Source organism: Pongo pygmaeus, chromosome 10 (genome assembly GCF_028885625.2).
Source record: "Pongo pygmaeus isolate AG05252 chromosome 10, NHGRI_mPonPyg2-v2.0_pri, whole genome shotgun sequence".
NCBI lineage: Eukaryota > Metazoa > Chordata > Mammalia > Primates > Hominidae > Pongo > Pongo pygmaeus.
In genome coordinates this window covers 79,427,171-79,439,841 of record NC_072383.2, presented here as the reverse complement: position 1 = coordinate 79,439,841, position 12,671 = coordinate 79,427,171, and the positions used below count along the sequence as shown (strand labels likewise).

The window sequence follows — 12,671 nt, the reverse complement described above, 5'->3', positions numbered from 1 at the left end:
CTTCTGGGGCACATGCAGAATATGCATGTTTGTTACATAGACATACATGTGCCCTGGTGGTTTGCTGCACCTATCAACCTGTCATCTAGGTTTTAAGCCCCACATGCGTTAGGTATTTGTCCTAATGCTCTCCCTCCCCTTGCCCCCAACACCCCGACAGGCCCCGGTGTGTGACGTTCCCCTCCCTGTGTCCATGTGTTCTCGTTGTTCAACTTCCACTTATAACTGAGCACATGCGGTGTTTGGTTTTTCGTTCCTGTGTTAGTTTGCTGAGAATGATGGCACATATTCTTTTGGAACTATTTTTCTTTTCCTAGGGATAAACAACTTGATTTTTTTTTTGTATGCATGATTCTCTGACAGAATTGAAATTTTTAAAAACAGAAAAGAAATTAAACTCTATTGTACTTGATTAGTGTTCATTATTTCTATGCCTACCATTAATCCTTTACATACATAATTTTTGTGACCTGGATACCGGTAAGTTGAGCTCTTTTTTGACTATCTAAAATATATGAGAGCCCAAGTAATCCAAATAACAGTAAGTCTGGTACCAGCCTCTTGGGGCCAATGTTGTTCTGTCTAAGTTATCTAAAAACTTTCAAAACTTGATCAGACCAAAAAGGAATTTTTTTGTTTGATTGTTTGTTTTTGTTGTTTGTTTGTTTACAATTCATGAAAAGATAACTGGAAAATGTGATAAAGTAACAAGTGAATAAATTTTTTTAAAGCTGCTATTGCATGTTGTTAGCCCTCAAAGTATCACTTTTGAAACAAGTGTTCCCTCAAAATCAAACACCATCCATGCACCATTGCAATAACCCACTGTCATACAGGCCAAATTAAACCATCCTATGCCAATAAATGGCCTAGTTTGGAAGTTCCACCAGCAGTAGTGACAACCTCTACCAAAGTGATTCTTCAGGAAGAATTTTCCATTCTCCAAGTTTTACCAGTTGAAGTTTAGGTTCATACTCATGTTCCCAAATTCATCAGGATGGCTGAGCCAGGAAGGTCTTCCAGATTCCATGCCAGAACCACCACTGGGTGTTGGACCATAGTTCAAGTTCATACTCTTACTTCCCTCATGGTAAGTTCTCTTTGTGGACTCTTGGTACTCCTTGTGATCTAGTCAATTGTCAGTCTACCTGAGAATTAAGAAAAACATTGAACTTCACAATTGAAAGGGGAGCAATCTGTTTTTTCCTCTCCTTCCTGAAGTTTCCTGGTAATTATGTCAAATATCTTCCTCCTCCACTCTCTTAATATCAAGACACAGTAGAAGAGACACTTTTTGTCAGGGTTCTATTAAATATTCTTCCGTGGGATGTGGGAGCCTACTTGACTTATATTTACACATCTAAAAGGACTACTTGGTAATTCATCCAGGAAGAAAGATTCACTCTAGTGTTAATTCTTTATTTTATAGATGAACAACAACAATAGCAACAAAACATTTGAAAGCTTTCAATTTGATGACTTTCTCTAAAGAAAAAAATAAACTCAATATACACAAAATAAACTCAATATACACACTTCTCATCTCTTCAAACTATACAGATTAAGAATTTGACAGATGGATGTTTTTCTCTATCAATCATTAACATGTTTATTTCATGCTGTAATGTGGGACCTAGCCATTTTTTATATTTCTTATAATTATTAACATTAATCATGGGAATATTCACTTAACTGCAATGTAACAGGATCACCATGAATCAGTCTGACTGCTATAAGAATGAAAATAAGAAACAAGGTTAGAAAAAAAGAACCAGTTACAAGATTATTACAGTAATTCAAAGGAAAGTAGATGACCCAGACAAGGGTGACAATGGTGGAGGTCATGACAGTGGGTCACATTCACATATTTCGTGAAAAGAAAGCCAGCAAGTTTTTCTCATAGATTGTATAAAAGATGGGAGAAAAGGAGAGAACTCAAGGATGACTCCACTGTTTTTGGAGAAAGTGAAAAACTGAAGTTCTCACTAATTGAGTTGGGGATGAATTAAGGCAAAACATATTTGGGGCAGAAGCACTTTCTGAACACAGGTTTTAAACATATTGAGTTTGGAAAGTCTGTTTGACAGCCAAGTAGGAAAATTGTATTGCAGTTGAATGTACAATAATATATAAGTTAAGATTTAAACTTTTAATAGAGATAAAAATTTTAGGAATATTATTTTGGTAGGTGAGAAAGACAACAAACATATGTTGTAAATATATAATATGGCAGGGGTGAAAGACCTTTCTGATAAAGTAACAATTGAAGAGAGTTCTACAAAGACATTATTAGTCATCTTTGACGACCCCCTACTTCACTCCACAGGTGATCTGATCTCATCCAATGTTATAACTGCTTGCAGAAAGCATCCATATACTCACTACTCTTTACTGTGGGCTTATACAATAGCTTGCCTGACACCTTTATTTTGACATCTAATTAGTCATTTCAAACTTTGTTTTCAAAACCCAGTCCATGATTTTGCCCCATCCTAACCACAAATCTGCTTCTCCTACAGATTTTCTCTTCTCAAAAAATAGCAACTCCATCTTTCTAATCGAAGACTACAAATCTTGCTGTCATCCTTGAGTCTATGCTTTTTGTCACATATCATATTCAATCCATTCAAAGAATATGACCCCTTTTATAACCTTTAGTCCTATTACCCTGGTCTAAGCCAACGTAATCTTTCACCTCTTAATTCATTTTCTTAAATTCCTTTTTTTTTTGTCCTGTCTTTTATAAGAGGACTGAGGAATCCATTGAAAATGTAAGTGAAATCATGTCACTCCTGTGCTCAACACCTTCCTATAGTTTTCATATCACCTTGAGCAAAAGCCAGTCTTAAAATGATCTCAAGAACACACATCATATTTCCATCTATATCCACTCCCACCCTCTTGCTTTATGTAGTCCAGTCCATTCTAGCTGCACTGGTCTCCTTGAAAATCCTAAACCTACTTGTGTCGCTTTGTCTTTGATCTTTCTGTTTCCTCTGCCAGATAACTGCATGATTTATGCTTGTATTGCAGGTTTTAGCTCAATGCTTTCTTTTCATAATCAATTACCCTAGTATAAGCTTGACCCAAATACTGCATGTGACATCATTACACTCAAGTTTTTCATTGTTTATTGAAAATTCAAATCTAACTGTACATCCTATATTTCATCTGGCAACCCTAGCTGTGAGGATATTGAACAAACAAGCAAAAATTGTCCATTACAGATAGGAATGGCTTTATCTGAATTACAGGGTTTATGATGAGAGAGTAACAGTTTACTTCCACAGTTTTACATGTTACTTCCCTGTTAAAACACCTTTGATGGCGCCTTGTCATTCTATCTGGTACCCAAAGTTTATTCTATTCAGTATGGAAAAACAAAGGCCACCGTAATCTATGCTGGCCCTCCCTTTCAAGTCTCATATTTTACCATTTCCTTATAGCACATGTTTTCTGCTCTGCATACAGGATGACTTACAATTATTCTTCAGGGATGTCCCCCTCCCTTTGCTCATGTTATTTTCTGTTCCTCGAGTAAGTACTCCCCTCCTTTCCTTTACTTGAAATATAATAACTCATCTTTCAAGACCCAACTCAAAGAATATCACAAAGATATTCTCTGCTCTCTGCTCCCACACATAAATATGAAGCAAAATAAAACTTTATGATAATACTTTATTGCAATGCATATACTTGCTTATTTGTGTATTACTTCTTTGCTTGATAGAATTGCCTTGATGTCAGAAATGTATTATCACCTTTTAAAACATTCAAAAACTTATTATCTTCCACCTGAAACCAAAGTAAGTGCTTAATAAATATTGATGAATGAGTAAATATAAATATATATTTTAAAATTTAACATGAGACTTCATTGCATTTGATCATTAATAATTTCAAATACATACTTGTACTGCTTTAAAAAATTGAAAATCTTTATGACCTTCTGTTGGGGATTGATATTTTAGAAATGACACCAACAGCCCAAGCCATAAAGAAAAAAATATGATAAACTGGACTTTCTTAAAATTAAAAACATTTGAAATTCAAAGAATACCATCATGAAAGAAAGTGAAAAGATAGCCTACAGAATACAGAAAAGCTGTTTTCAAGCCATATGTTTCATAAAATACTTGAATCAAAATATATGTAAATAATTCATGTAAATCAACAATAAAAATACATGTAAATCAATTAATATGAAGGCAAATAATTTAAATAGACATTTCTCCAAATAAGATATACAAATGAACAATAAGTACATGAAAAGATGTCCAACTTCATTAGTTATTAGGAAATGCAAATCCAAACCACAAGGAAATATCACTTTGCACCCACTAGAATAGATGAAATAAAAAGATAGACAATAATAAGTTTTGGTGAAGATGTGGAAAATTAGAACTCTCATACATTGCTGGTAGGAATGTACAATGGTGCAACCACTTTGGAAAACATTTCCTCAACATGTTAAAGATAGAATTTTCATATGGTCCGGCAATTCTACTCTAGGAATCGATCGAAGAGAACTGAAAACATTTGTCCATATAAAGACTTATACACAAAAGTTCACGGCAGTTATTTATAGTAGCCAAAAGGTGGACACAATGTTAATGTCCCTCAACTGATGAATATATAAATAACATGTAATATATCCCCATGATTGAATACTATTCATCAATGTAGAAATGAGTTATGGATAACATGCTACAGTACTTGAATGAAATTCAAAAACATCATGCTCAGTGCATAAAACTAGTCATGAAAGAACGCATGTTCAGCAACTCCACTTCTGTGAAAAGTCCAGAACAGCAAATCTGTATGACAGAAAGTAGTTAGTGGTTGTCTGGGGCTGGGGGTGTGTGAGTGATTGCTCATAATTATGAGATATCCACTAAGGGTGAAAAAATGTGAGATTAACTTATGTTGATAGTTGCACAACCCTGTAAGTATACTAAACTCCACTGAACTTTTTATGGTTAAAGGGTGCATTTTATGGCGTGTAAATTATATGCCAATAAAGCTGCTTAAAATAAGTATTTACTTTTAATACAGCCATTTGTCATTTAAATTAAAGTGCCACAATTTATTTTAAAGGTAAGTCAAGTTAACAGTGGTTTGGAACAAAAACAATATCTTTTTCTAAGATATAAATCACAGTTTTAATATGACTTTTTATTCTGATATTATTAAGACACACAGTAAGCTCACCCTACAATATATTTAAAGTAATGAGAATAAATAAAAGATTATATATTTTCTACAAATACAGGTTTCATAAACACTACAGAATAAAAATTGAGAATTTTAAAATCTTCTCATGGGTAATCCCAACACAGTAGCATAAAGACTATGCAGTGAACATTTACTGCTTAATGGAATTTAAAAAGTTAACATTTTAAAAGTGTTTTATTTTAATTGCCTGATTACTATCTATAGTTAATTCAATTTCTCTTACCTTGAGCCCATTTAAAAGTATGCAATTTTCTTGTTAAGTGCATTAACAAGATTTTAATGGAGCGCAGGTGCACAGAATTGGAAAAAAACATTTTTCAAATTAGAAAATAAATATCGTTCATTTGCACTGAATAAATATTTACCAATATTATATATATATATGAAATATTGAATGAAATTCAAAAACATCATGCTCAGTGCATAAAACTAGTCACGAAAGAACATATGTTCAGCGACTCTACTTCTGTGAAAAGTCCAGAACAGCGAATCTGTATGACAGAAAGTAGTTAGTGGTTGTCTGGGGCTGGGGGTGTGTGAGTGATATATATATATATAAAAAATGGTGTATGGATGCTTGGTACCTGCTTGGTACATGCCTATACCATGCATCATGTATAATTTTATCCTGTTGATTTATGTGTTCTGATTAGAGGCAATATGGTAAAGGGTAAATTAACTGAACTGGGAATAAAAGTTCTGCATTTTAATTCAGATCACCTCTATGTGATTACCTGAGTCTCAGTTTCTCCAAAATTCTTTAGAGCTCTAGGATCTTAAATATGATTTTTCAATTCTATAAAACATTTTTCAAAATAAAAATTTATTTTTCAAGGTTTTTAAGCAAATTTATTAATGTACAAGTAACATACAATTTAAGTGCACAATTCTGTCAATTTTGATAAATATATGTGCCTCCGTAAACACCCAAATCAAGATAAAGAACATCCCCATAAACCTTAGAAGTGCTCGCATGCCCCCTTGATTTCAACCCCACCTCCCCCATTCCAACTCCCAGTCCAGGCAACAACCAATCTGTTTTCCTGCCATTATAGATTAGAATGATCTTTTCTAGAATTTCAAATAAATTGAATCACACATTATGTACTCTTTTGTATATAGCTTCTATTTCTCAGCTTAATGTTTTTGTGATTCATTCATTTTATTGGAGAGATCAGTAATATGTTTGTTTTCATTGTACAAACATATCAAGTTATATTTGTTTACCCCAAGAATACAATAGTTTCTTCTATTTTTAAGAAGTGTTTTTGAATTTAATTATTTAGTATGATTGCATTGTACTTTTATTTATAGTATGTAAACGTTATTTCCAAGGAATCCCTGTTGGTTACTAAATTATCTGTTAAGATACAAGTTGAATCTACAGACCTAATTCTTTGAAGATATCATTCCATATCTGAACATAGAACTACTGTATTTTGGGTGCCAAACTCTATTTAATAAAAGGGGTAAGTGCTGTTACGAATATGTGGGAATGTTGGAGTGCGTACTGCAGTTCATTAATCACATCTCCCTTTAGAGTCTCTATTCCCCTTTCTGCTGGAAATGTTGCTGGTTGAAGGATCAGAGCTGAACATTTCTCTGGGAATTGCTCTTAGAGGGAGGGAATTGTGAACTTCTATAGTACACAACTATCTGTACACTGAACTCAGAAAGGCTAGTTTATAATCATGAGGCAGCACCCAAGATCTGGATTAGGAAAGAAGGGTGGAGCCAATTGCCAGTCAGTTATTTCCAAATCTGAGATAACTGAGGTATGATAACTGATTTTAGAGGGGTTTTGCCATAATTTTAAATATCTTCAAATCTTGTATACAGTCTACAAGTAACTAGACCAGTGTAAGATTTATTAGAACTTCTACCTTCTCACACTGAGAAATTCCTCTAGTCAACTTTAAAAAGGCAATTGTCTCTATCTTTCTCCTCTCTTTTAATTTTGATTCGCTCAGCTATTTCTCCACACTCTCACATTGTATTAGGTTATTGGACTTACAGTACTTCTTGCCATTTGCCTGCATTTCCTTTCTCTGTGTTTTATCTTTCTCACTGCTTTTATGATGCTTTCTGTTCTTCTCATTCTTCTATAGTCCATTCTGCTCTATGTGTCATTTGCATTCCTAAATATCATGAGCTATGCAATATTGTGCAATAAAAAAACACAGGGCTTAAGGGGGTAATGAAGTTTATGACACAACACTAAAAACTTTATCAGTATCACATTAAAATAAAAGTAAAAAAGCTAATAAAATGGTAGCACAGTTTTACACCTGTTAAATAGTTGGAAATTGCACAAATACAGTGATAAGTATTTTTTTTCCCCCGAGAAAGAGCTGAAGTTTGCTTGTGGAAGTGTTAGAAGACTTAAAGGCTTTCATTTCTTGTGAAGTGGTAGAAGGAAAGGTATCTGAAATCAGAAAGTTGTAACACAGGTGTCGATGGGCAAATTTATGAGGTACATGGGGCATTGAGGTCAGTTTTAGATATTTGAGGAATGGGCATGTGTGCATTTTATGTGTTCCTATGTGGCTTGTTTCAGCCAGGTGTGGTTTTCTGTATTTAGCCAGTGCTTCTCAGGAACAAAATTGCATATTAAAAAAAATTTGCATTACATTGAAATTGTTTTCTAATATATCTATCATGTTGAAACAAATTCATGTTTTTAAACAAGTGCTTAAAACATGAGCAGAAATGACTGTACTTTCTGTATTTTCTGTCCATACTTTCTGTTTCTACTTATGTTCTTTTTCTCTTAGTTATTTCTTCCAAATTGCTGCACTGTCCTCACTACAAAACTTCTCCAACGTAGCTAGGCTGAGGAGCATACTTTTATTTATTTATTATTATTATTGTTACTATTATTATTACTATTGGTCAGAGCCCCGCTCTTTCACCCAGGCTGGAGTGCGCTAATGCCATCATGGCTCACTACAACCTGGACCTTCTGGGCTTAAGCAACCTGCCCACCTCTGCCTCTCTAGATGCTGGGACTATGGGTGTGTGCCACAACACCTGGCTAATTTTTCTATTTTTTAGAGATGGAGTCTCCCCATGTTGCCCAGGCAGGTCTCAAACTCCTGGCCTCAAGTGATCCTCCCACCCCGGCTTCCCAAAATACTGGGATTACAAGAGCGAGCCACCGCATACAGCCCGTACTTTCTTTTCTTTTCTTATTTATTTATTTATTTATTTATTTATTTATTTATTTATTTATTTAAAGGCTGTAAGGCTCTGTTGCCCATTCTGGAGTGCTGTGGCATGATCATGGCTCACTACAGCCTCAAACTCCTAGGCTCAAGCCATCCTTTTGCCTCAGCCTCTTGAGCAGCTAGCACTACAGGTGCATGCCACCACACTCTTTTTTTTTTTTTTTTTTCTAGAATGAGGCCTTGCTATGTCACCCAGGCTGGTCTCAAATTCATCACCTCAAGCAGTCTCCTGCCTCAGCCTCCCAAAGCACTGGGATTAAAAGAGTGAGCCACAACACCAGGCCTTTTAATTTTTAATTGACAAATAATAAATGTACATATTTGTGAGATACAATGTAATGTGTTGATATATGTATACAATGTGGAATGATTCAATCAAGTTAATATATCCATCACTCACATCATTTTTGTGGTGAGAGCACTTAAAATCTACTCTTCTAGCAATGTATTATTTATTATTAACTGTAGTTGTCATGCTGTGTAATAGACCATTATTCTTACTGTATAATTGAATTATTTTCCTCTTTGACTAACATCTCCCATTAACTCATCACAGCTATCCTTTTTTTCCAGCCTCTGGCAACCACCATTCTTCTATCAACTTCTATGAGTTTGACTTTTTTAGATTCTACAGATAAGCGAGGTGAAGAAGTATTTGTCTTTCTATGCCTGGCTTATTTCACTTAGAATAATGTCCTCCAGGCTCATCCATGTTGTCACAAATGATAGAATTTCCTTCTTCTTAGAAACTGAATAGGATTTCATTGTGTATGTATGCCACACTGGCTTTTATCCATTCGTCCGTTGATAGACACTTAGGTTGATTCCGTTTCTTGGCTATTGTAAATAATTCTGCATTGAACATGAGAGTGCAGATATCTCTTCCACACACTGATTTCAATTCCTTTGGTTATATACCCAGAAGTGAGATTTCTGGATCATATGATAATTTTGATTTTTTGAGGAACTCTCATACCTTTTTCTGTAGTGGCTATACTAATTTACATTTTTACTAGTAGTGTACAAGGGTTCCATTTTACCACATTCTTATTCTCTTACCAACACTTATTGGCTTTTTGCTAATAGCCGTTCTAACAGGTATGAAGTGATATCTCATTTTGGTTTTAATTTGCATTTTCCTTATGCGTTGTTGGTATTGAGCATTTTTTCATGTATCTGCTGGTCATCTGTATGTCTTCTTTTGGGAAATGTTTATTCATGTCTCTTCCCTGTTTCTTAATCTGGGGATTTATTTTCTTTCTATTGAGTTGTTTGAGTTGTTTATATATTTTGGACTTTAGCTGTAGGGCATACTTCTGAAGACATACTTTCAGAAAACCCTGGTTTCTAAGCAGTCCTTTTGGAAAAAAGAAAAATCAGCTCTCAAAATATTTAACCCCTTTCAGCCTCCTTCCTGTGAGTTGTGTGCACACATGATTTTATGTTAATAGCAATATATAAATAAAAACTTTTCTATACTATATACTTGTTCCAGCTAGGTCGGATTCACAGCAGGAATAATCTTTGATAAAAAATATTTGGTAAGTTATTCTTCTGGGCATTATTGAAAATAAAACTTAAAAATTTACAAGGGATCTTGAAGAAAAATTTTAAAATTGCACACCTTATAGGTCCTTACCTATTAATTAAAAATAATGTGTGGTGTTATAGTATTGTAAATTAATAATAAATTATATATCTAATTGATAAAATAGTAGCTGACACTTAAATGTTTAGGAAACATCTGTGTTTTATGGTATGTTTTATACATAGAGAGAGCATAGCATAGTTTCCATTTCAAATACATCTATTAAACTGTTTGAAAATTACTGATCTACCTTCATATTTTAATGTCAATTAACAGTTTCCTTAGAAACTTAGTTTTTCGGCAAAACTAGTTCTTTTCAGAATTTCTTATTTCTCAGTATGAAAGCAGTGTCAGTTTAATTTAAGTTTATTTTAAATTTTAAATTAAAGATGAAAATTCTTAAGTGCCATTTCTTTTTCTATTTCTGCAGCGTTTGTCCAATGGTTCTATAGACTCAACCGATGAAACTAGTCAAATAGTTGAACTACAAGAATTGCTTGAAAAGCAAAACTATGAAATGGCCCAGATGAAAGAACGTTTAGCAGCCCTTTCTTCCCGAGTGGGAGAGGTGGAACAGGAAGCAGAGACAGCAAGAAAGGATCTCATTAAAACAGAAGAAATGAACACCAAGTATCAAAGGGATATTAGGGAGGTAAGTGATTCATGCCACTTTCAGTATTTGATTTCTGAATGCTGCTTCTGAGATACTGTTTCCATAATTTCCCATAATGACCATACACTTTTTACTTCTCAAAAGACCATACTTTGGCATGCATTATATTAGTTATGAAACTTGTTCAACAGGGCAAACATAGTTTACTTCATGAGTGTTTTAAATATATATGGAAAGAAATTTGTGCTATCAAGGGTCAGATATAACAAAGACATTCTGAAGCTGTTAATAAAATTTTTTAAATGTAAGCTTTTAATTTTAAATAACTCTAGATATGTGTATGAATCATGAATTGCTATACTCTTAGTATATAGGAATACTACAAAAATATTTTAAATTGTTCCATTGCTTATTTTGGTTTTGTGTCATGAAGGTGAATGTATCTCTGTTAATATACATATACACACATATGTATAACATAACCTTTCTTTGTCTATATATTAAATTCCTGTTAGACATAACATCCCTTTTTCTACTTAAAAAAATGAGTACTTTAGTCATTTCTCAGTCTCTTGGCTAATATCAAGTGAAGAGAGTACTTTAAGTTACTACAAAAAATACTAGGAGATGTTTAATTTGTAACACTGTCAAATCATTTTACCTGCTAAGGTGAGAGTTTAGAATCTTTTCACTTTTTCACCTTTTCAGTCACAACTAAAAAGAAAATTATATTTGTGGAAATTGCGTTTTCTGACTTTTTGCCTTTTCTGTTTTTACATATTCTTTTAAATGTATTTTTCTCTTTTAAAAATATCTTTTGTATATCACTAGTTGTTCATCAAGTTGGCCCTATTCTATGTGCCCAATTCTTTTCTTCCCATTCTCTCATAAGCCAATTGTATCTTACATTTCCCTGACTGTTCCACCAAAACTCTTCTCATAAAAGTCATTACTGACCTCCATGTTACTGAATCCAAGGTTCAATTCTCAGTCTTCTGAAGCACTTGATCCATTTTCCAGAGGACTTCTTCACTGGGCTAATAGCACATTATCCTCTCGTGGTTTTCATCCGTATTTACTTGCTTACCTCATCGCAGGCTCCTTTACTGCTTCTATTTCTCCTCCCCCATCTTGGAGTGTCTTCCCTTCTCTACCTACCTTTATTTCCCTGGTGAATTTCTGCAGTCTCATGGCTCCAAAAGCCACCATCATCTTAGGATTCCCAATTAATATCTCCAGCTTGTCCTTCTTTCCTGATTTCCAGATGTTTCTCTCTCAGTCACTAAGGGATATCTCAAAATTAGTATTTTCAAACTCTTTTCTTGATATTTTCTCAACAAACCAGACCCTCCTGCAGTCTTCCTTATCCATTATTTTTATTTTATTTTATTTTATTTTATTTATTTATTATTATTATACTTTAGGTTTTAGGGTACATGTGCGCAATGTGCAGGTTAGTTACATATGTATCCTTATCCATTATTATTGTTGCTCAGGCCAAAAATCTTGAAGTTGTCCTTAAGATCTCTCGCCTCACACACTTGGTTTGATTCAGCAGTAAATCCTGTTATTTACAATTTCAAAATATTCATAATGGGACCTCTTCTCAGAATCTTCATGGCTTTTTCTTTTTCTACACAATCACTTTCTCTCACTGGATTATTTCAATGGTCGTCTGTTCCCTGGTCTTCCTGCTCATGCGTTCAGCTCACCTCAGTCTGTGCTCAACACAGCAGCTTGAGCAGCCTGCCTATAAGTCAGTTCATGTCACTTTTCTGCTTATAACTTTTCAATGACTACCTATTCTACTTACACTATTATCAAAACCCGTACAGTGGTCTACAAGCCATGTACAGTCTCTCTGCTACCACCTTTCTGACCTCTTGGAGATCATCTACTGTCTCATCCTAACATGCTCTGCTCAACTGGAGTGACCTCGTAAGCAAGCCAGACCTGTTTTGTTACATTTTCTTTTCTCTCTGCCTTTTGTTCCATGTTGTTTTCTCGG

General features: G+C 34.2%; 1 protein-coding gene and 1 long non-coding RNA gene across 16 annotated transcripts in view; one reads left to right on the top strand and one right to left on the bottom strand.

Moving 5' to 3' along the window:
* The window catches only part of LOC129009579 (uncharacterized), a 79,960-nt gene extending 68,288 nt beyond the window's left edge, over positions 1-11,672 (bottom strand). The window contains exon 1 of the long non-coding RNA XR_008492810.1: positions 11,621-11,672. This is a non-coding gene — a long non-coding RNA (uncharacterized LOC129009579). The remainder of the gene's footprint in view (positions 1-11,620) is intronic.
* PPFIA2 (PTPRF interacting protein alpha 2) overlaps positions 1-12,671 on the top strand; it is a 497,964-nt gene that overhangs the window by 360,963 nt on the left and 124,330 nt on the right. For all 15 annotated transcript variants that reach the window (XM_054442749.2, XM_054442743.2, XM_063646523.1 and 12 more), the window contains one exon: positions 10,481-10,702. In XM_054442749.2, coding sequence (XP_054298724.1) covers positions 10,481-10,702 — 222 coding nt within the window. The remainder of the gene's footprint in view (positions 1-10,480; positions 10,703-12,671) is intronic.